This window comes from Sander lucioperca, chromosome 22, assembly GCF_008315115.2.
Source record: "Sander lucioperca isolate FBNREF2018 chromosome 22, SLUC_FBN_1.2, whole genome shotgun sequence".
Classification (NCBI taxonomy): Eukaryota; Metazoa; Chordata; class Actinopteri; order Perciformes; family Percidae; genus Sander; species Sander lucioperca.
The window spans coordinates 22,127,184-22,151,548 of NC_050194.1; the positions used below are offsets into that span (position 1 = coordinate 22,127,184).

General features: G+C 39.6%; 2 protein-coding genes and 1 non-coding gene across 6 annotated transcripts; 2 read left to right on the top strand and 1 right to left on the bottom strand.

Moving 5' to 3' along the window:
* The first annotated feature begins 3,340 nt into the window (after positions 1 to 3,340).
* On the top strand, positions 3,341 to 13,353 carry LOC116061504 (kelch domain-containing protein 1-like). 2 transcript variants are annotated; one of them, XM_031315737.2, is made up of 13 exons: positions 3,341 to 3,668; positions 4,670 to 4,740; positions 5,189 to 5,306; positions 6,914 to 7,026; positions 7,281 to 7,371; positions 7,478 to 7,576; positions 7,758 to 7,832; positions 8,725 to 8,783; positions 8,884 to 8,996; positions 9,529 to 9,601; positions 9,700 to 9,784; positions 11,042 to 11,121; positions 12,960 to 13,353. In XM_031315737.2, the coding sequence occupies exons 1-13, from the start codon at positions 3,567 to 3,569 to the stop codon at positions 13,093 to 13,095; spliced, it is 1,215 nt and encodes a 404-aa protein (XP_031171597.1). In that variant the 5' UTR covers positions 3,341 to 3,566; the 3' UTR covers positions 13,096 to 13,353. The 2 variants fall into 2 exon arrangements, with proteins under 2 accessions (XP_031171597.1, XP_035853360.1); XM_035997467.1 differs by lacking the exon at positions 11,042 to 11,121 and having other exon boundaries at positions 12,960 to 13,019.
* LOC116061509 (LIM and SH3 domain protein 1-like) lies at positions 11,590 to 22,828 on the bottom strand. 3 transcript variants are annotated; one of them, XM_031315745.2, is made up of 9 exons: positions 22,567 to 22,828; positions 21,236 to 21,330; positions 20,852 to 20,936; positions 18,239 to 18,346; positions 17,296 to 17,403; positions 15,765 to 15,834; positions 15,580 to 15,668; positions 14,290 to 14,390; positions 11,590 to 11,925 (listed from the first exon to the last, which is right to left on the bottom strand). In XM_031315745.2, exons 1-9 carry the CDS (start codon positions 22,633 to 22,635, stop codon positions 11,853 to 11,855), a joined length of 798 nt encoding a protein of 265 aa, XP_031171605.1. In that variant the 5' UTR covers positions 22,636 to 22,828; the 3' UTR covers positions 11,590 to 11,852. The 3 variants fall into 3 exon arrangements, with proteins under 3 accessions (XP_031171605.1, XP_031171604.1, XP_031171606.1); XM_031315744.2 differs by lacking the exon at positions 11,590 to 11,925 and having other exon boundaries at positions 13,764 to 14,390; XM_031315746.2 differs by lacking the exons at positions 11,590 to 11,925; positions 18,239 to 18,346 and having other exon boundaries at positions 13,764 to 14,390.
* Positions 22,829 to 23,569: 741 nt separating this feature from the next.
* Positions 23,570 to 23,641, top strand: trnac-gca. Its single transcript has one exon. It is a non-coding gene; the product is annotated as a tRNA-Cys (tRNA).
* Positions 23,642 to 24,365: the final 724 nt, after the last annotated feature.

Genomic DNA, 24,365 nt, shown 5'->3' on the forward strand with positions numbered 1-24,365 from the left:
TGGTAAGGGACCGTGACTGGTTAAGTTTAGGCACCAAAATGACTTGGTTAAGATTTACAAAAGTTTGTGGTTTGGGTTAAAATAAGAACTTTCAGGACACAAACGCCTGCCTCCCTGGTAAAGGTCCTGTGTTTTAGGACCCATCCACCACTTCAACCTCTCTTTGCTCCAGTCATAATTACTACGGACACTAGAGTCGCTTTACAGCAAATGTCAATTCAGTTCAATTTGATTAAAAGTGTCAAATCATAACAGAAGTTATCTCAGGACACTTTACAGATAAAGAAAATGTGAGGCTCGTGGCCGGGTTAGCTCAGTTGGTAGAGCGGGCGCACATATGTAGAGGTTTATTCCTCGACGCAGAAGGTCCAGGGTTCGAGTCCAACCTGTGACGTTTTCCTGCATGTCTCTCCCTTCTCTCTCCCCTTTCATATCTGAGCCGTCCTATCCATTAAAGGCAGAAATGTCCCAAAAAAAGAAAAAGAAAATGTGAGGCTTACAGAAATAAATATGTGGAATACATACGAATTACAGTGCATTACTTTTCGTAGTAATATGTAATAGAGCCCGACCGATAAAGGATTTTTAAGGCCGATATCGATACAAATATTTGGTGATCCAATCCAATATATCGGCTGATATATATATATTTTTTTAAATCCAGAAACGCGTAACAAAACAAACGGATTTAACTAACATTAGTTATTTGTAGTTATTTATGAGTCCTCACTAAAATAATATGATAATGCAGTTTAAAAATAAACTTGTTTGTTTTATTGTCAGAACAGAGGAACATCAAATTATATTAAAGTTCTGATAAAATGTATAAAAATACAAAGTTAAGATATGAAACTTAAAGTCCTTTGAACAAAACACAATAAAAAAAATCTGAGTGTTGCCTACAGGGAGGTTGTAGAGCGCCCTCGGGTGGACAAACTATGCAACGCCAACACTCATGGTTGAAGCGTGTTTCGTCCGTTTTTATTATTTTTTTAAAATATTCGTTTATCGGCCATTATAAATGCCGATACCGATAGTTTTGAAAATGCCTAATATTGGCCCGCCGATATATCGGTCGCGCTCTAGTACTTAACAGCGGTTAATGCGGACAGCCTGAGCTATTTGAGTCAGTATTGGCCCGATATCAGTATCGGATCTGTGCATCCCTTCTTACAGATATATGTATAAAACATTCAGTCAAACATCTGCTGTGTGTCAGGTGAGCCACACTGACACAATTCATAAAGTTTGCTGAGGTAAATTACTCATAAACGTGTGGTAGAAGCAACAAATTATTGGATTTCGCATTTATCCTGAAGGCAAATCATATTTTGCATATACTTGCACTTAGCTATGACTGTTATACCTATATTTCAGCTAGATTGTAATTGTAATCTCTTCATGCACACAGAGTTACCCCTCAACCAACAAACAAAACCTGTATTACTGACATTTTTATTTTAAGTTTGGCTTAATTTGATTTCCTTCTCTTGAACATTTGACTCCGATGTGGACTTGAACTTAACAGGAGTAACAAAAAGACATTGAAGGTTTACTCATCAAGTCCATTTTCATATATGCAGAACAGAATACTACAGTATACTGTTATTCCTGGTTTGTATTTCTGTTTTGTCATCTCATTTATTATGTATGAAGTATAAATAACCATTTTGAAATAGATATCAGTGTGTTACTTTATGAATCTATTGTGTTTTAGGCACAAAGGCTCTATGGAGATTGAATTTTAAAGGTGTAATGGTATTATTGTTCAAGATGGCTCTCTTCCATTCTGCTTCTGGAGCATACTTTAATATCTAAGTGCCATTTTAAGTCTGGACATACTTTCATTTATTTTTTTCGAAGTCATTTTTGTTAAGTTAGCTATATTTTATTGTGTTTAACGATGGCATTTATTTTTATAATTGTACTGATTCAGCAGTGATGAGGAAAACAATCAAAAAAGGAAGAAAAATATCAAAGCAACTGCACTGAAGTAAAACAAAACTGATCAAAAACTTTAAATATGACAGTGCTACTGGGTTAACAAATAAGATGACTAAAGTGGTTAATTCCAGGTGAGAGGCATTGAAATTAAAGACTTTCTGTTTGAGCAGGAGCTCAAATTAAATATATATTTAAAAAAAAAATCAATTCAACCATTCAATAATCAACCTTACAATTCAGGAAAATATGTAAAAAAAAAAACAAAAAAACATTTTCCATAAATAAAATAAAACAAAACTACAAAAATATATAAATAAAGATGAATTACATTTCTGCTCCAAGCACCACTCTCTATTGCCTCCCCAAATGTCTTATTTTCATAACTATTCACAATAAGACTATGTTTTTCTTGGGCAGAAACTACATGCAAAAATATCTTTATATATATCGTCAACTTGTAATGTACAGTCAGTCATGTGAGTATTGCTTTAAAAATTGTGAACCTGTCCTTTAATGTTATCAGTGGCACCTGTGATTTTCCATCAATTACAGTCTGCTGTGAAAAGAGTCTCCCCACTAACACAGAACGTTTAGGGAACGTTGGGGAACGTTAGTTTCTTGTTCCCTAAAGGTTAGTTCGAACCAGACCAAAAACTAACGTTTAGGGAACGTTCCCTCATGGTTATAACGTTCCCTAAACGTTAAGGGAACCAACCAACGGGAACGTTCTCCTGTGGTTGCACTGTACCTCCACACAATGTTCCCGTTTGGTTGTTTTTGGTTGTTCTGAGTGCGGTTTTGAAAATGTTTATTTATACCAGCTCCATTTAAGTTTTGAAGTAGCATATAAAAGGTCTGCAGTCACTTGATTTAGATTCACTCAAAAATGATTGGTCTTATAAAATCTAAGTAAGATAAACAACATAGCAAGAGAATATATTCATTTTTAGGCTTTTAGGACCTTCAGGGAACGTTCCCGCAACCAAAAACGAACGTTCTGGGAACCAAAAATTGTTACCTGGGCTATTGTTGAGGAACAGGCTGGACTTTTATCACATAATGATTGCTTTGCTGGCAGCATGCACACTACCACAGCTATGGAAGTGCCTCACATGAATGCTATGCACTGATTGCTCATTTCACCAGTCACACCTGTGTTTGATGAGTCAAAATGTGTATTTCTCTGTTAATTTTGAGCACATTGGCCTGATTACATCCCACTTAATTACATGTAAACTGCAGAAATGATGTGTAAACTAAACAGTAGAAATATGCATGAGCTTGATTAGTACAGAGCAAACAACCAATAAACAATATAAAGTGGTTCAGCCCACTTAATTAGATATTCTAAAGATGTGTGCAGCCCTGAAGGTGTTAAATGACGAAGTGGTTTCCTATCACAACAGGGATCATGTTAATGGGAGGAGTAAATCAGGGCAGAAAGCCTGAAAAACACGTTCCGCCGAACCACCAATCATTTAGCTTTTCTCTGCATCCGGAGCAGCAGGTCTCTGCTCTCTGAGCCACCAGCCAACATCCATCGCATTTCCCCCTCTCTGGTAATCATTTTAGGTGTTTTTATTTGAGCGGTGAGTCTGAGAATCAGAGTCCGGGTTTTGGTGATGGATGTTGCTGAGAGAACCGCCCCGGTGAGCCGGCTGGAGAGAAGCGGCCACACGGCGTTCATAGAGAACAACAAGCTGTATGTCTGGGGAGGTTACCAGGTAAGAACCGTCGGTGTGTCGATGTACCTGTGCAGGTAAATCTGCATTTTTAAAGCATTCATTACCTGTGTCACATCCGGGGACTTTACGTGTCCTTCAGTTACTCCAATAGTCAATGATTGTTCTTTTTTTTTCTTTTTGTAAATAATAGCATGGTGAAATTAACAATGTAGGCTACCACTTTTCAATAATACTTTAATTGAGTTGCCAGTTTAACATTTAACCAAAACGAATGCAATCTACAACAGTGCTGCAATCAACCCTGCGTTGATGAAGATATAGTTCAGTTTTTGTTGAAACCGTTTGGGAGGATGTTTGTCGCCATTGAACTTTAGTCTATGAGGGTGCCATTTAACTGGGAGGGTTTTCTCTCTCTCCGTGTGGCGACCTGGCGGCTACATATTCTGCCTGAGGATGAATCATGCTGAAGTTGAAGGAGCTGATGACATTACATTTCACTCTAATTGTAGCATAGTTAGACGATTTCATGCGACAAATAAAAGTTGGTTGATTGTGGTGTTTCTAATATTTTGTCACATACGCAGCACAATTCACCAGCAGCCTTTTTAAAATGACCACAACGCTGAATCATTATCTTAATACCGTGTAAATTCAAATTTTAAACATAATGAATGACTTCATGACGGGAGAATGTATTGCAGCTTTGATTAGTGTACCTAATTAAGTGGCAACCTGAGGGTATATCTGCACAGAGAGAGCGATGTTGACCTACAAAACATGCAGAAACGCCCAACTTTGACAGCGGAGCATGTGACATGAACATGTTTCAACAAAGAACATTTCTCAGACATAGCCTATCTTGTTGCATCCTGATTGTTGCTATGGCATCCATCTAATGGCCTACAGTTAAACTTCGAATATGAAAAATGAGCCATTAAGATTTAGACGTGTGCACTGAACATCACGCCACTTTCCATCCAAAAGCTTTGCTTGGTGGCTTTAGAGTACAACATGTTTTCATACTTCTTTTTCCTTAACAGGTAGTTGCTGGAGAGGACGTCATGTTGCCCAGTGATGAGATCTGGCTCTGTGATTTAGACAGTGGGACGTGGTAAGAAAGGAAGAATGCCGTTTATCAGTTGATATGGACAGTGTGTCACCTTGACATTAAAGCTATGTTTGTTAGTTCTGGATACAGAACAAACAAGATATAAGATACAGTGACTGTGCAAAAGGCAAGGCAGCTTTATTTGTATAGCACATTTCCGCTACAGGGCAATTCAAAGTGCTTTACATACAAAACATTCAAGAGCAGTTAAAAAAAAAAACAATAAAAAATATAAAAACAGATCAAATATGAGATTTTCGGATGCTTGTATGGGACAACGTATAAGCCGTTGCTCTATACACATAATCCACCAGCAATCCTTGCCGTTCCCAGAACGGCCGGTCCCCCCGGGCCAGGCTACAGTTGCACCAAAGCCCTCATTTTTGAGTTTACATTTCCAAGTGTTCAGCTGGCTCTTTCATATCGCCCTTTTTTTCCTTTTGTGCCACAGGGAGCGGCGGGAGATCACTGGTGACAAACCCCCAGACTTATCTGGCTTTTGTGGCTCTTATCTTAATGGCACGCTCTACATCTTTGCAGGATGTGACCCCGATGGACACACAAACCAGGTGAGGTGCTGTGGACTACCACAAGCCTGGGGCCTTGTTTGTAAAAGGAGCTGGCTCCTCCATTTATTATCATTACACTGGAGACACTGAGCTGAGCAAGGGCGTAGGGTTTTATTTGGGGGACACATTAAGCGGGGGGGGGGGGGGGGTGGTGAGACAACTAAAAGCAAAACTATCAGATGGGGACCCCTGGAATGAAGTCTTATCCAATAGTGGTCTAATTTGTGTCATTTTAGGGGTCCTTGATGTGAAAAGTTTTGGGAACCACTGGTATAGCAATCCTTACTTTTGAGGTTGCATACTGCCACCACCTACTTCACCGAGGCATTAGGCTCGTTCGACATGAGCCAGCTCTGCGCAGAACCGATCACCGGCGATCGCCACCCAATGTATGCTGGTTAGATCTGTGTTTGAATTGCTCTGACGTCACGAGCACATGTGGGCAGCGATAACCTCACAAGCTTGAGATGGCATCAGTTTTTAGAGCTAGGAGCCGCAGTTGCTCTCTAGTGACTGTAAGACCCACGGCGTGATGGGAAATGCCTGGCTCTCAGCTGATCACACAAAGGATTGTGGGTGTGTAGCCGTCTTGTCATTATTTACGTCACTTTTCATGCGCAGTACCATGAGTGCCTTCCAGGATCGACTGTCTGAAAATGTTATTCCCACATTTAAACAATTAAATCCAACTTCTCAATGGTGTGTGTGTGTGTCCATAGAGAGTAGAGCATGACTTACATTTCATCATAAAACACATTTTTGAATGTCAGATATGAAGTTTGTCTTGTAGATCATGTCAAGCCCAGGATGTGTAGCCTACTACAAAAATGCAGTTTTGCCAAGCTCATACCCGACTGTGCAGATTATCCAGCTTGATCATCTGTTCTGATAGCTTTCTGAACCGAGCAAAGGCAGGTTTATCAAGAATGGCTTTACAGATGCTATTGAAAATGAAACGGAGATGAATAGGAGACAGGGTCAAGCCTTGCATAATTGTCTGCTTTTCTACTTGTTTCATAGGAAAATGTGGAAATCTTGAAGTGCTCATTATTTTTTTTTTTTTGGCTTTTTCCCTTTCCTTTGTGTTATCTTTTTGTTCACATTTACAAAGTGAAAAAGCCCAAAGTCCACCCCAAAGGGACTTGCCATCTCCGACCCTGTTCACAAACTGCTCCAAACAGCTCTATTGTAGTCCAGCCTTTACTTCCATGACAAACGTGCGTCACTTTGCAACACACGTTATAATGCTCTCCTAGCTGCTAGCGTGGCACGCCCTCATACTCTGCTTCTGACTGGCTAGTAGTCCTTACCTAGCTACTGCGCATGTGCGACTCCCAGCAAAGATGGAACAGAAGTGAGAAGTCGGTCTCTGTAGCTAAAACAGAGAGCTCAACACACAGGGTGAAAAGAGGAGCTGCAGCAATGTGCGGTACAACAAAAATATGACGTTTTTTAATAAAATTATAACCCCTAAATACAATTATGAAAATGAGCATAATATCAGCACTTTAACTAACTTTTAGTGTTTCAGAATCTCAACAGCGATGAAGGTTTTATTTTATTCGTGTGAAACCTTGATGTGATGAATTGAACTCTCCTGTTGGTAGATGTTCAGCGTTGACCTTAGAGAACAGAACTACTTGTGGAAGAAAGTGACAGACACCAAGGGAACGGCACCCTCACCGCGACACAAACACTCCTGCTGGGTTCACCGAAACAGGTCAGTCCTACTCCACTAAACTACTCCATTAAGACTAGCTAGACAGCTGAGCCTTTTTAGCAGCAGTTCACATCTTCAACATTGGATTTTCACCCTTACTGGACATTTAAATTGCAGCTCTGCAGGAAAACGAATGTAGCTTTTAACACCTCCAAAAGGTTTTTAATTCAGGGATATTTTGAAGGGCTGGTAAATGAAATGTTTTAAGGATAAGTGATTTCATCTAATTTTCTTTAGTGTGTTTCTTGGTGCAGATTAATCTACTTCGGTGGCTATGGATGTAAGACTATAGGGGAGCTACGAAATGCGCCAACGTCAAGCTTCGTCCTGGAAGAGATGTCCTGGGTAAATGATGAGCACCAATGTTGTGAACAAAACATTGCAACTGTCATTCCTGACAGTTTTGCTTGTTTGGTTCTCAAGATCATATTACAATCCCTTGTCTTTTTAGGCAACAATTGGAAACACGTTATTTAGGTGCTGGGGCTGGACCAATGAAGTCAATGTTTTTGACACAGAGACGGCTACGTGGAGCATGCCAGAGACTCGGGTGAGTGAAACAACATGATTTCATGTCTGAAGTTTAGTTAACGGAGGGCTTAGTATGTATGTCAGCACACATTTCTGTACTATATTTCCTTGTGCGTTTACTTTTAGACATCATTTAATTATAAGTTTACTATACGCATGGTGTGACTATAGTTTTTTTTTTGTTTTTTTTTTATGTCCAGGGTCCTGCTCCTGCCCCCAGAGGCTGCCATGCCAGTGCCCTTCTGATGAACAAAGGTTACATCTCTGGTGGCACGGTGAGTTGGCTTGACGTTGCTAAGGAAGCTTTTAAACTATAGTTAAAAACTGCATATAGCCACAAATATGTGGACACCTGCAGTATAACTTAAACCTGTTTTAGTCGTGATTCACTCGGATCTTTCACTTTAAATTGACTCACGAGTCGCGAGTCTCTAGTATCTTTAACTCGGATCAGTTGAGTCCTACTACAATTCAATCTAAAATGATAACGGCGCCACACACAAACCTCTTGCAACATTAGCTACTACTAGTCCTAACCATCTTAGCTGACAAAATTTAACTTACAATTTTGTAGGCAACCACAACTCCACAAGTCAACTCAAGCGACTGAGTAAGAGACAGTCCGAGACAGGTTATAGGAACTTCCCGACCCGCAGACTCGGAGCCGGAAACATTGCAAGCTCGCAGACCACGGGACTCACTCGAGAACTCATGAGTTGTAGATGACTGATGAGTTGTCGATGACTCATGAGTTCTCGCGTGAGTAAGTCAATCGTGCGAATCAGCCGGCTATGAGTGGATCTGTAGCAGACGAGCTCAGAGTAAAGCAAATCCACAACAAAAGCCATTCTTTCACTTCTGAAATAACAATGTTCTGCACTTAGCCTAGCTAGGCCTACTGTAAGTTTGGTGTATAAATGTATGTTAAGCAATTATGTCGAGCAGACAGTCCGAAACATTGCAAGCTCACCTATAGATCAATACTGACTCAAGTGATTCAAGTGACTCGCACAACCCGGATCAGTTTAGTGAGTGACTCAGAATAACCCAAATCCTTAAAAGGAATCAAGTTTGCCAGGCCTACTACTACTTTACTTTACTACTGTAAAGAGATGTTGGTGTCTGCATACTTATGGCCGTGATGCTTGTCTGACCATTTTTTTGCAGGAAAAGGCAGATTTGGACATGTTCTGCTTAGACCTGGAAACATGGACGTGGACTAAATTGTAAAACTGCTAAACATTTTTTTATTTTATTTATTTTTTAAGACCGCTCTTCTTTCCAATGATGTACTGACCTCTGTTGCGTTCTGCTACTTTCCACCAGTGACATCCCTGCATCCTGTGCACCACTGGGGCGCTCTATGTTCACCATGACGCCCACGTCAGATCACACGCTCTTCATATACGGAGGTCTAGGCACACACGGAAACACTCTCAGTAAGTGCTGGCCACAGGATCTCTAATGCTTAAGTGTTTAACTCTACATGCTCAAAGTCTTCTCCGCCTCATGGACGGATAATGGTTAAACATGAAGAGATGAAAAACACCCACACGGATCTGCAAAACCTCCACAAATAAATGCAAAACCACCACAAAAAGACAAAAAATGAAGAGTCATCGTGCATCTTCTTGGTGTTTTGGATCTTTGTGGTTTTGCGTGTTTTTGTGGTTACTTAACTTTCCAATAAGAAATATTAACCTCAAACAAAGGATTTCGCCCTAGAAGAATCAAACACTATCTGCATCTTATAATCATCTTAATCCTTCAACTGTCTTGGACAAATGTGCCAAAGGTTGAAGGACATTTTATTTTTTATTGTCATGCTAGAACATTTTGATTATAGTATCGGGCAACGCTAAAAACAAATGACATCATTATTGCTGCAGTGGGTGGTTTTCGTCAAATGTTGAAGTGAAGCTCTCTGTTGTTGTTTAACTTGTTTTTATCATCACAATCTATCTCTGCTAGATGATGCCTGGCAGTTTAACACGCAAAAGAGAGAGTGGAACAAGGTGACGCACCCACACAACAACAAGCCCAGGTAGTTAACGCCAACTGAAGTTTATTCAGTATTTATTTATTTATATTTATTTATTTTTTTTTATCATTTATTCACCCAAATCTGCGTCTTCCTCACAGAGTGTGTCACACAGCGTGCCTGGGAAATGACAACGATGTCGTTGTGTTCGGGGGAAGCAGCAACATGGTCATCGTCATGGACTCGGTATGTGATTAGAAAACCTTTTTTTATTTAGAACTTCCATGGGACAATAATATAAACAAATTCTGAAGGATTTTGCTGCTGTTGTTTTTTTGTTTTTTTTTTTTTTTTTCCCCAAACTGAAAGCTTCACTTTTTAGGTCCACAGTGAGGTCTTGGTGAATAAAAATGTTTTGTTTTTTTTTTGTTTGTTTTTTGTTTTTTTTAGGATTTTTATCATAATAATAATAATAATCATAATAATAATAATAATAATAATAATCATAATAATAATAATAATAATAATAATAATAATAATAATAATAATAATAATAATAATAATAATAATAATAATAATAAACACCATAATAATAATAAAATCAGTAACTTATCAGGTGAGAAATGTAAGACTACTGTATGTGGACAGCTAATCTGAAGGTGTGTTTTGAATGTGTCCAGGTCAGTACAGTCACGGATGTGAATGGGTAGGGAGTTCCAGAGGGAGGGGGCTGCAATGGTGAAAGCTCTGTCACCCCAGGTACGGTGCTTGGTCCTGAGTGGTGGGGAGAGGAGGTTTGCGTAAGAGGAGCGGAGGTAATGGGGGCGTGGGGGGTTGTGGCGGTGGAGCAGGTCTGTGAGGTAGGAAGGAGCCTGGTTATGGAGGGCTTTGTGGGTGAGAAGGAGGACTTTAAACCCTGAAATCCTTCTGTAATGTTTTAACTTGTCATTTGTCAAGTGAACTAATTATAGCTCAGCGCCTAACTACATGTGTTGCATAAAGAAAGCTTAAGTGATTTAAGGACTCAAAGTTTGAAATGCACGCACAGTATGTGGTAATGGTTCACATGTTAAAGATAAACGGCTCTGCTTTTGTTTCTTTAAGGGTAGAACAGGGCTAAATTACTGAAATGTGTAGTTTTAATGTTTAAATGAATTATGGAAAAATGTTACCACATTTGTAAAACACTGAAACCTGATGATGAAGCCTGAGGAAAAGTCAGGGAATCACCAAAATAATATGAATTCATCCTCTGGAGACCATGCACACCTGTAGAAACAATGCATCCTGCAGTTGTAGAGATGTTTTCAGTCTGGGCCACTGACATTACCATCCATAGACCTAGTTTAACCCACAGTTTCACAAACATTTAGCTTTTTTTCAGCCCAAAATGACTTACTATTCACCATTTTAAGAGGCTGAAACTTTGAAAGTAGGGAAAATAATACCAGTATTTCATCGGTCAGCCGGTTTCATGTGATTTTATTGTCAAACCTCTATCAGGTGGCTGTTCTGGTGGCTCCTTCAGATAATCACTGCAGAGACGTGTTCATTTTTCAGGCCGAGCCATACTCACTCTTCAGGTATGTTGAACCTCCACATATCCGCTTTGAATTCATATTTTGTTACATGTGTCATGTAGCATTGCTTACTTTCTGTTGCGTTAGTGGTGTTGGTGTTTCTCGCTGCACTTTGTGTGCATAGGCAGCGTGTGCCAGTTTGCACGTCCTCTCCTTTCACACATGATTAAGCAGTTTTAACAAAGTCCAGAGACCCTTTTCAAACGCTATTTATACTCTTGCCCTGTTGGACCGGTGTGTGTGCTGGAGGAGAACATTGTGTTATGCTAATGAGCTTTACAATATTACGTATGGTTGGCCAGTGTCTGCGGCCTGATTATGTGGGATGGACTTAAATGACTCACTTGAGATGAAATAGTTAAGGTGTAGTATTGTGGTCATTGTATCCCTAGAACACTTGGTGATGCAAGTTAATTTTCTGGTAACCAATGGAAGTGTTTTTGTATAATTTGTTTTGATAATGTGCACAGCATCAGGTGAGGTTAAAGTTGTAAGTCAATATTGTTTGAAAGAGAAATTTTGACCTAATGATGGCGCTTGGTAAAAGGTATCGGAATTCATCCTGCTGGGAACATGACTAAAAAAACAAAGGCAAAGCTGAACCATTTGGGGGAATTTTTTTTTTTTTTTTCATTTGCAAAAGCTGATTTAGAGAAGACGCCTGATTGTTGGTGGTGACAGCAGATTCACAGGGCATCTCGTGCTGGAGGCGGGCCACTTTGTGTCTGTTTGTTTCACATGGGTCGGACGTAGTTAGCAGGGAGCATGCCCCGCTGCCCCGTGCGCTGGTTGCATCCGAACATCCACCCTTCAGCTATCGGCTCCACGTCTAAGAGCAGATTGCCTTCCTGCCGCATAGCTGTACACGGCCTGGTAACGATGGCGCTTGGTGAAAGGGAAAATGTATTGGAATTCATCCTACTGGGAATGTGACTGTGTATCTAATGTCATGGTAATCCATCCAGTAGTTGTCAAGAAATTTCACTAAAAATGTCAACCTCATTGTGGCTTGAATCCCAATCCATCCAGTAGATGTTGAGATATATTAGTCTGCAACAAAGTGGTGGACCAACAGACATTGCCATCTCTAAATTCACCTTAAAACGCCTAAAATGAGCATTTGCATTATGTGCTTCTTGTAGCCAACAGGACCATTTTTATTGTGGCAATGCTGGTTGATCAGCCCACTCAACGATTACATGACTTGCCATTAAATTTGGTGCATACATTTGGGATTTACAGAGGGATGAACCCTAATTTTGTAAAAACTGTATACTAGTATAGAGGTAGATTATGGGTGTTCCGGGGAAAATTGGTACTCAAAATACGTTCGTCTCCAAATGTGTCGAAGGTTTACAGAAATTATAACACCAAGTTAACCTGAACGTAGTCTCTTTGCCAGACCATCCGGACGGAGCCGCTGCAAAATAGTCGTGCGAGAGAGAACTCTGTTTCAATTGACCATGCAGAGATCTGAGGAGCAGTTAACCATAGTCGTCATAAATCCATCAGTTTAAAATTCCAACAAAAAAAAGCGGAAGGAAACTGGAATTGGCAAAATGCATGCATCCGGCGGAATTTCCTGCGGCACCGGCACAATCCCGGAAGTGGAACGTCGTGGATATAACATGAACGATACGTTTTTTTGAAGCAGTCCAGAAAGCAATCGCCTGCAACCAAGGAGAATAGAAACCATGCAACCAACCGTTGGGCCATAATCGTATGAATAGCATGTTGGATAAGTAATGCAACCAGTTGTTGTCGGAGCAGGGCTACAGACTGTACACACCATATAATAGTTTTAGAGCATCTGAACAGCTGTGTGTTTCTTTCCTCTCTAGATTGTGTGAAGACTTCATAGGAAGAAACCCCAAGCTGTTTGGGAAGTATCTGGACTGGCTTCCGTCAAAGATACACAACAAAATCGACAAGCGAGTGGCTTTTTTCTCTGCTATGAAGCCTGTTCTTACAGCTTGAAGAGGACTGCTTTTGTTTTTTTAGAATCTGAGCCAGTCAATTATTACAAAACTGTTTATTTTCTTTGTCGAGTATTGTGTATTTTTGTGTTTAATGATTTAAAAAAATTTCCTGTTTCATTGTTTTAACTTAAGACACATTTTCTATGTATTTTTTGCCTTATTTTAAACAAGCAATTTAGATTTGGTAATACTTTACTCCATGTAGATAGAGATTTGATGTCCAATCTGTTTTGAATAAAGATATTGATATTTTGTATATGACTGTGGTGTTTATCAGAAACGCATAACATTTATTACAAGTACTGTAGTATATTACAATCTGAGGTACTTGTCCTGTTTTAGTATTTCAATTTTCTGCAACGTTGACAACATTTCAGAGGCAAATATTGTTTTTACTACTACTACTACTACTTAAGGAAAATTAGTATTTCTACACTGGTATTGCTGCTTTTCCTAAAAATAAAAGATCTGAGTACTTCTTCCACTGCACTTCATTTCCTAAATGAACAATTCAGTAATCAATAGGCATACAACAAAATGAATGAAGCAGAACTAGATTTAGTCCTCTAATAAAACACCGTTAAATATTCAACTTTTAATCAAATTAGCCTAAATGATTTACTTTCTGAATATAATCACACTTGACTGCATCTGTTGTCTGATATCAGGAATGCACTTTACTGCTGAAGGACATGTCCATAAAGATGAAAGTTTCCTGAGAGATTAAAAAAGTAAATGAGAAGTATTGTTAAAAAGCTGTAGGTTTAACATTTCTTCCGTTTTGTGAATTTATTACCTCTGCTTTACTCTCTTACTTCCTCTTTTGTGAGTTTCTGTTACAGACACTTCAATCTTTAGTATCATTGCTCTTCCCTTAAGTGAAATCTCACTCTGACTAATCTCATTTTTCAAGAACCTATGACCACACCACTACCTCTTCTTTACTTATATTTCAAAATCATATCTCTGGAAGAAAAAAAAAAAGGCAAAGCTGAACCAGTTGGGGGAATATTTCTTTTCATTTGCAAAAGCTGATTTAGAGAAGATGCCTGATTGTTGGTGACAGCAGAGTCACAGGGCATCTCATGCTGGAGGAGGGCCACCTTGTGTCTGTTTGTTTCACACGGGTCGGACGTAGTTGGCCGGGAGCATGCCCCGCTGCCCCGTGCGCTGGTTGCATCCGAACATCCACCCTTCATCTATCGGCTCCACGTCTAAGAGCAGATCGCCTTCCTGCAGAGAAACTTCATCTGCCTCTGCTGCCGCATAGCTGTACACGGCCTGGTAACGTTTCTGTGGAGTTGATTCAATCCAAAACACACACACACACACACAAATGAATAAACAGGCACTGACATACAAGATAACCTGAGTCCAAACAGATTGATTTGAATTGAATTTCCCAACTGAGTGAGGCATAAACACACACAAATGCAGGAACACTCACACTTTATTGAAGAACATGACTTCTGTATGAATTAAAACTAAAAAGCTAACCTATTATTAAACATCACAAATTAAATAAATGCATGTAAACAAATAAAGGACAAAAATGCATGCTACACTGTATGTCAAAAAGTAAGAGGACATCCTCGTCTTATACTTTTGAACTTCTGTGTCCTTTTGTGGCGGTTTTGATAGCTTGAGCTAGGCTCCTTGGTTCCAATTGCAGGAAAAAGTCCTAAGAGATCTAAATGGTGGAAAGTATTGAAAAATACTGAAATCGGTGATGCCACAATTTCCCATTGCAGCCCATGTTAAATATTTTAACTAACATATCTCTATGAAACTTCCCCAATTGATTACTTACATTAAGACAATAATTGTTTGTATTACAAATGTTCAGATTTTTTGTTTAATTATGCAAATAAAGCATTGTCTAATTGTGGTAATTTGCATAAATAATGGTGTTTCAGTATTGGACTACAGATTTCAAAAGATTTGAAGGATTTTGATTTATATAAGAGACACAAATGCATGGGAAAACAGGGTTCAAGTTGAAAAATACTGAAACACCATTATTTATGCAAATTAGCACATATTTAATTAGACAATGCCTCATTTGCATAATTAAACATAAAAGTTCAGAAAACTTGTAGTACAAAATGTACTTTATTGTGTAAATTAATATACTATATTGTCTTAATGTAAATAATCAACTGGGGAAGTGTCATGGAGATATCTGTTAGTTAAAATATGTCCCCTATTCACCTGCAGTGTCTCCCCTTAACATGGGCGGCAATGGGAAATTGTGGCATCACCGATTTCAGTATTTTTCAATACTTTCCACCATTTGGATTTCTTAGGACTTTATATATGTTATAGAGGAGACTTCTGTGAGAAATAAACATTTGTCAGATTTTCTGTTGCAATTTGTGGGAGATTCACCCCTTTTTTCTCACAAAATGTTTGTATAGCACATATCGATGTTGAAGTGTCCAGATACTTTTGGCCCCATAGTGTTTTTATGTATTAGTCTTACCCCTCCACCAGGTGGTGCTACAGCAGCAGGACGCATCTGCCCGACCGGCTGACTGAATCTCTCAGGGTTGGATGGTTGTTCCTCATAGTCTTCACACACGCACACACACAGTTAATACAAATATATACTGTTAAATACGGTTATTTAGAGGAGTGTGTCTCAAAAAGTGTAAGGATGTTTCTTACCTTGTCTGTTCTCAGGAGGAGGTGCGTCACTTCGAATCCTGCTCTTCTCAAAATCTTCATGGTACTTTATCTGCACACACAAGCAGCCACACGTGCATGTTAAAACCACATAAAATCGGACTGACAGTTGCTCACCATTTGAGGAGGTGCTGAGACATGATGAGGGGGGGTTTATGATATGTGTCTGTTTTAAGTTTTCAGATTTGGTGCATTTTATTTCCTCACACTTTACAGAAACAGGAGAAGATGAAATGTACAAATAAAAAGTCATGTTATATATCTACAGCAAAATGTTTTATTCATCATTCAATATGAAAAAGTTTGATTATTCACTTTATATACTGTTTTACTGTTTTTGTTGCTATTTATATTTCTCCACTGTGAGTTACTACTGATATTTTTTTGATTTTTAGAAGAAAAAAAAGGGAAAAGAGATGGAGGAGTGCCCCCCCCCCCCTCGCTGTGTCCTCAACAGACCTCAGGAGGAGCAAACACAGAGGATGATGTAAAAAGCTTATGAGTGAGAGAGAGAGAGAGAGAGAGAGAGAGAGAGAAAGAAAGAAAGAAAGAAAGAAAGAAAGAAAGAAAGACAGAAAGAGAAAAAGAGAAAAAAAAAGAAAGAAGTAGGGTTGGAGAGAGGGAGAAATAAAGGGTTGAAGGATAGAAAGAAAGAAGTCAGTAAGGAAGGGAGAAAGAAATAATAAAAGAAGGAAGCTCCCAGTGGAAAAGGAAGTTAGCAGCTTTTGCCTTTTTCACATGCAGCTTATCACCCGTCATTCCTTTCTGCAACCAGAGCTCTCATGAGAGAAAAAAAGAGAAAGTGTGTTTCAGTATGCTGTGTGTGTGTGTGTGTGTGTGTGTGTGTGTGTGTGTGTGTGTGTGTGTATGTGTGTCTGCGCGAAAGCAGCAGAGAGCAGACGTTCACTTTGTGTCCACAGCTGAGAGTCTTTGAGAAAATGTGTGTTTCAGTATGCTGTGTGTGTGTGTGTGTGTGTGTGTGTGTGTGTGTGTGTGTGTGTGTGCATGCGCTCGAAAGCAGCAGAGAGCAGACGTTCACTTTGTGTCCACAGCTGAGAGTCTTTGACCATATAGGGCAGCTGGCCCTCAGTGGACGAGGAGAAATGTCTGAAATGTGTCTCTGCAGGATCTGAACTCTCCACTGCTGCCTGCAGCAGTTTGTTCCTCTCTACTCGTGTCTCAGCTTATTGTAAAGCACCAGTCCGCAAATCTACCACCGTGTTATTGGACTGGGATGTTTTCCTGTTGTATCTCAGGGGAAACGGCTCGACTTGATGACACGTACTGCTTGTTTTTTTGTCCCTTATGTAAAAACGTTTAAAAAAGACCTGTGAAGTTAGATTGAGGATTTCTTCTCTGAGTTGTGGTATAATGTCTTTAAGTGAAAAATGAGTTTCTAAAAGGGTGATTTACAGAAAGATAAGTTAATTGAATCTGCATGACAAGATGAGATGGTGAGAAAATTGTTGTTGTTTTGTGATTTGTTTGAACCGAGCCGTGAAGAGTTTCTTACGTTACTGATCTGGTCTTGCGTCTTCTTCACTCTCTGCATCTCCGGAGTGTCGACCACCACGCTGAAACCTTTCCCCTTGTTCTTTTCAAAGTCCTCCTTGTAAAGAGCCTGAAATGTACAGTTAATTCAGTTTGGGAAATACTCTTACTTGCTTTCTTGCCGAGAGTTATACGAGAAGATAAATACTTTTTTCATGTCTGTACGCTACATATATGGAACTTCAACCAGGATCCGGTTAGCTTAGCTTAGCATAAAGACTGGAAACAGAGGGAAACAGCTAGCCTGGCTCTGTCCTAAAGTAATAAAATCTGCCTACAAGCTCTTCTAAAAATCACTTCTTTTCAGGGATAACTATTTCTCCCATTTCCAGTCTTTATGCTAAGCTAAGCTAACCGACTGCTGGCTGTAGCTTCATGTTGAGCGGACAAACATGAGAGTGGTATCAATCTTCCCATCTAACTCTCAGCAAAAAAGCGAAGATTGCTGACAAGTATACGTTAAACACACAACTGGAGTGAAACTGTTTCATTAAATTATATATTGATATATTTAGAATTCATGCATATTTGTATCCTTCACATAGAGTTATAAGCTGCATTCATGGTGTGTTGGCATCAGTTTAATGTCATCTCTCTCTGTTACAAAATGGTAAGTAACAGACACATTGGCAGCAACGATAAATTCAACATAACCTGAATGCAGCATTTGATTAAAAAAAAACTCCAACGAATGATTTAACAAGCAAGTTTACATGTTAAGGGACAGATTTTTATAAAAGTGCACGCAGACATGCAGACACACACATAAACACATACAAAGTTAGAGGTTGGAAAGACGTCACATCTAATACTTTGACGGAGTGTTATGACTATAGAGATGTACGATTATTTAGTGTTATTAGATTATTCGATGCTCTGCGGTTTTTGAGGCGAACCAGACATACGTGACTGATCTGATCTTGTGTCTTCTTCACTCTCTGCATCTCCGGAGTGTCGACCACCACGCTGAAACCTTTCCCCTTGTTCTTTTCAAAGTCCTCCTTATAGAGCGCCTGTAAATTGTGATTCATCAGGATTTAAAGGTGCAGTAGGTAAGACTTATAAAACTAACTTTCTGTCATATTTGCTGAAACTGACCCTATGTTCCAGCAGAACTACATGAAGCAGGTAATTATAAAAAAAAAATCCGGCTCCTCTAACACCACCTACAGCCTGTAGTGTGATTTGCAAAAATCCACAGCTCCCTGTTGAGATGCACCAATCAGGGCCAGGGGGCGGGGGGGGGGGTGTCTAACTGCGTGTCAATCACTGCTCAGGCACACGCATTCATTCTCCCTTGTGGGGGGAGGGCCTTAGGAGACCGACTGGCTAAGTCCTGGATCTTCACAATCCTACCTACGGCACCTTTAAGAAACTCAGCCTTTGAATTGATCAGCGTGTGGTTAACTTCTCAGCCCAAAAAGGGGATATATTCTCCGAAATGACACAAACTTGATTAGACATTCTAAAAGGTAGAACGCACACTTTTACTGAATGTGATTCACAAATAAACATAAACACACACGTGCTGTCCTTTAAACAGCTATTTGTCAGTATTCATGTAACTTTAGGCCCAGGGGGGGAAACACATGGAACATTAAACAAAGCCAGCCGAAATATTTACTTGAAAGTAAATCTGAGATGCACGCACGCACGCACATGCACACACGCGCACACGCGCGCACACACACACACACACACACACACACACACACACACACACACACACACACACACACACACACACACACAGTGAGTCATGTTCTTGCTATGAGGAATATGCTGTCTCAGTAAGAGAGCTTGACTGCCGAGACTTTTATGGTTATAAACAATGAACTGGGTTGGACGAGACGACACGAGAGGGCAAAGAAAGAGAGAGTGAGAGAGAAAGAAAGAAAGAAAGAAAGAAAGAAAGAAAGAAAGAAAGAGAGAGAGAGAGAGAGAGAGAGAGAGAGAGAGAGGTGTAAATTAGATCTCAATGTTATCATAACAATCATGTAGCATAATAACATAGTTATGTTACATGATAGTTTAAAAGGCTTTTAACCAAAAATGGAACTGGTCTGTGTGGTTACATCAGATGCTTGTTTCAGATATTTAGTCACTTTTTACATCCTGTTTGGTTCATGAAAATCATTTGGTGCCTTCAATACAATTCATTCACATCTGTAAAGAGCTTGAAGTCGCTATGGTTACCTCCTGTTTTCGGTTCGGTCGGTTTGTCTTTCCATTTGTCTGTCAGCAGGACTACGGAAAAACTACAGCCTCAGTTTTCTTATGAAACTTGGTGGAAGGGTGTAGCATGTGCCAATGAAGAACTCATTGCATTTTAGAGTGGATCTAAATTACGGAGCAAAAGCACAAATTATTTGACCCGTTCGTAAACATTGGCATGGCCTTGGCCGAGGTCTGCGCTCTCCGAGTGCCCTTCTAGTTTCCCCTGTGAAGAGCAGTCTGTGGTTCCCACCAAACGGTCGTGCTAATATTTAATGTGTGTGGTTTCTTAGTGCACAATGACAACTAAACTTTCAAAAAACAGGATGATGGATTTTTTTTGCAAAAAATCCAAACAGTTACATAACAAGCTGCGGCTGCATGTTAATGGATCGGTTAAACCTTCGCCTTTCAGGTCGAAGCGATCCATTGAGAGTCACCAAGATAGAGCCGGGAGTCGATTAACCTATTTTAGGCATATGACTTGAAGCAGGTGGAAACAGCTAACATAGCTCTTTTTCAGAGTTAAAAAAAAATAGCGATACCAACAGCAGCACATAGACATTTCGACAGGTACAGAGTTCTGTACTAATCAGATTTGCCTCTTCTCTGCAGATTAAACATTCAGTTTTGCAGTTTGGCAAGTGATATAAAGGTAAACAAAACAAGAAAAATGCAGCATTTAAAGTACGAACTGATGATTTGAGTTTTAGCCAAATGTTTGCTGGGTAAAAAAAGGCTTGGCCTCTAAATGTTGAGTGACAAGACAATCCCTAAAATTAGATTCACACTGTAAAGGAATCTCTTTCATTTCGTGACTTGGAGGACTTAACCCTTTTCGGGGATCAGGTTAATTTACTGGTTTGAACAGTGTGACGAGATTAGGGATTAAGAACAGTGAAGGCAGGAGAGGAGGCTGAGTTGATCAGGGGCCAGAGTTGAAACTGAAAGGAAGAAGAGAATTTACACATCTCCACTTTATAAAACTCTGATTTTTGGCCAGGTTGTTTGAGTTAAATCTCAGATCTTTATCAAAGTCAAACTTGCGTGTTCTCATTTTAGTATTCGGTCAAAGGGCTCATTTGATTCAATTAAAGGAATCCAATTGTCCTGAGCGGTGTGTCCTCGTCTCTTGCTGTGAGACAGACAGAGAGCTGAGTGAAGGAGACAGATGAAGAGGGGAAGATATACCGAGTCATGACAAGGAGATTAGGACGAGTGTCTCTGCCGGTGATTGAAAGCATTGACGGAGCAGGAGTGATAGCAGAGACAGAGGACTGATCTGGGATCTGTGGGCGTCTCACCTGGCTGTTGAGCATGCTCTGTTGTTTGAGACGCAGATTCTCGGGGGTGTCGGCCACTATGGTGAAGGAGGTTTTGGGGTAATGCCTGAAAGAAGAGAAACATCAGAAATAAACAAGGACCAAAAGCTCCCAAAAATGGTAACTTTAAACTGCTTCTGGCATTATTGTTTTAAATTACAAGAACTTAGACCTTTCCTTAAAAACGTACAAACACAATATGGAATGTAGATTTATAATAATACCATAATGTGTATACATATGGTAGCTGTGGTAAGTTTTGTGATGAAATAAAACTACAAGATCATTCAGAAAGGCTTCCACACAGAATAGGGTTGTCTGAACTGTTTTAAGCATCAGGATGATCAGTGTGGTGTAAACACTCACATACTGCAGTAAGGCTTCTTCTCAAAGCCTTTGTAGGTCGTCATGCTCAGGGCCATCTTGCATACCTCGCAGCTGAAACAACCTTTGTGCCAATACTAGAGGAGGCAAAAATAAGAGACAAGCTAAGTGTCACATATTCAGAATTCTTTTCCGTTTTACTGATTATTCAAAGCTGGGGTAGTCAGGTTTTTTGGCGTCATTGGGCAATGATTCCTTAACCTTACAGCTTAATATAATTTGCGTCTTCTGATGGAAAACTAAACTTCTGGACCTCCTCTTGGTTCTATTTTCAGGCTTTAGAAAACACGTGTCAATATCAGCGAAGCATTTCAGAGATGGAGAGAAAATGTTGCTTATCCTTTAGCCTTCTGCTAACTGTAGCCAATTTTTTTAACCATTTTTTTGGGTTAATGCCAAGAAAGGAAACATTTCAGTGCCACAATAAAAGACGTTGTTGGTGTACAGGCCGCTTTAATGAAATTCCACAATAAAAGGTGCAAAAAAAAGATCAGATTATGTTGCTTCGACTGGGTCCTTATTTTTTCCCCCAGTACTCAGAGTTTTGTTGTCGTTATCTGGTTGTAGTCACATCTTGATTAACTGATAAAACACACACACACACACACACACACACACACACACACACACACACACACACACACACACAGTTTATGTGCTCTGTCCTTTTTCAACATTTGTTTCTGGCTAATGTTTATCTTCTGGATGTGGTTTCTCTCCTCATCACTCCCTAATGTGTGTTTCTGTGTGACTATTTGTGTATATGCAGCATTTGTCATGTATAGTTAGCCACATAATCAGCCAGATAATTTCATATAATTGTCACAGTGAGGATACTGTGGCATTAAATACAACATTATTTCTTAAAATGAGATATGTGCCGTCATAACAATAACAAATAGTCTTACTAAACAGTTGGTGACACCATAGTAAACATCACATTGGAGAGAAAGACTTCTGCCTGTCTAGTACTGACCATCTTAATACTTTAAAAGCAATTTCACAACTTGCAATGTATTTTGATTTCAATTGCTGAAGCAAATAGCCTACAGTCAATAGATTTTTTCCCCCTGAAAGAATACTGCTCACTTTTATGAGAAGTCTGCAACACAGAACATACAACTGTTTTAACCAAAGAGCTACAATGATAGTCAGGTGAAGAGTTATATAGTACTATAAATAAGCAATACTACACGTATATGAAACTTATCAGACAGAAATATTATAGACTAAATATCTACGTATATCAGTGAAATTTGTAATATCAAAGTGATATTTGGTTAGTGAATGGGGTTAGACTTGCTTAACCTTACCTTATCAAGGCAATTTATTTTTTCTGTGGGATAAACTGGCTTATTGCATCTTCCACAGGGCGGATTCATGATCGCGCAGGGATTCCTCACACCAAAAAAACAACTAACTGATAAAAAGTTATAAAAAATAACAATTCAGAAGTTAAGTACAGACTGTGATAAGCAGCGGGTACACGAACTACCGTCGTCTTCTTCGCCTGCAGGCATTCAATTAATATAGGGACGCGACATCAAGGCGAGGAGGAGTCACTTATACATTCATGGGAGTCAAGCGTGAAGCACGAAGCCTTCACGGTGCCTTCATAAAGCGTCGGATATAGGAAGTTTCCCTTTTTGTGCGTGTGTAAGTTAACAGACAGTAGGCTACCAATTCAAATCCTCAAAGGCTCTATGTTGAAATTTCACAACGTAAGATAAAGCGTATAAAATCACAACAACAACAACAACAACAACAACAACAAAGACAACTGTCATCATTGATTTGTATTTATACCTCTCAAGTATCTCACTTGAGATATGTAAATAACGGGTTTCTTCTGAGCGCCTGAAGGCAGCGTCAAATGCATCAAGAGGAATCCGTAATAACCTTAAAAAAGACCAGCAATTTACACTGAATATAAGACACATAGCATGGCATCTTACCATAATGCTCTACAATCAAACTAAAATACAGTAAATATGTCGGTAAAACTCTAATAGTTTATAAACTTTGACGACAAATTCCGAACAAACTGTGAATGAGATCAAAGTCCACAGTATCAGTCAGCCTATTTTGACGCCATCTGCTGGAGAATGACTAGCTAACATTACAACTGCCATTTTGTTTTCACTGTGGAATTAAGCTAAATGCTACGCTACTTTACTGTGGTAACACGCGTCATACTGTAGTGCGGGGATATATGCAATAAACGGACCGTTATTCCACCCAGAAGCAGAATAATACCACTGGGTAACACACGTTGTTTATCAATAAATAGTTAGCCTTTCAGTGAAGCAATGCATCGGGGGTATAGCTCAGTGGTAGAGCATTTGACTGCAGATCAAGAGGTCCCCGGTTCAAATCCGGGTGCCCCCTCTTTTCCTAACCGCGACATAAAGTTTCTCCTTCTACAATATTACAAAGCAAAGAGGTACCGCTGTAACTTCATTGGTTACCGTTGACGTGAGGTTATTAGGCAGTTGACAGCTAACGTTCTTATAGTCTGTGCTAACGTACAATCCTACACTCGCCATGTTGCTTCATGAGACCTAACTTTACACAGACATCACAAATGTATGTATGTTTTACTCTCTTGTATTTTGTACTTGTACTTCAATGATTGTTTTACAATCCTCTTAAAATATTACATTATTAATGCTAGCAACACTTGGACTATTCCAGACTCCCGCTTTAGAATGGTACGTTCCACCTGCACTACTTTCAGTAACTAGCTACTTCAGAAAGACGTTTAAAAGTTTTTCAGGTGGCAATTAATGTACCTTGTGTTACTATTTTCGCGTTAACGTGCGTCCATCGAACTGTAAGTGATGCATTTATATATTAACCGCTTGGTTTGTCATATGCGAAGATAATTGGACTCTTTTTGTTGGACTGGTAGCTGGGGTCACGCGTATAGGACCAATTAAGAGCAACTAACGTTAGCAGCAGTGCTAACTAGCTGCGCAGAGGATGGGGTCCTGTCCTGGATGTAATTATAAGGTGCTGTTTCCGTACGAGGCAGTGATGTTTCCCGTCAGGACGCTCTAAATGATGCAGGAGTATAAATTGCTCATAAAGCTAGCATAGCTGAGTTTTTGTA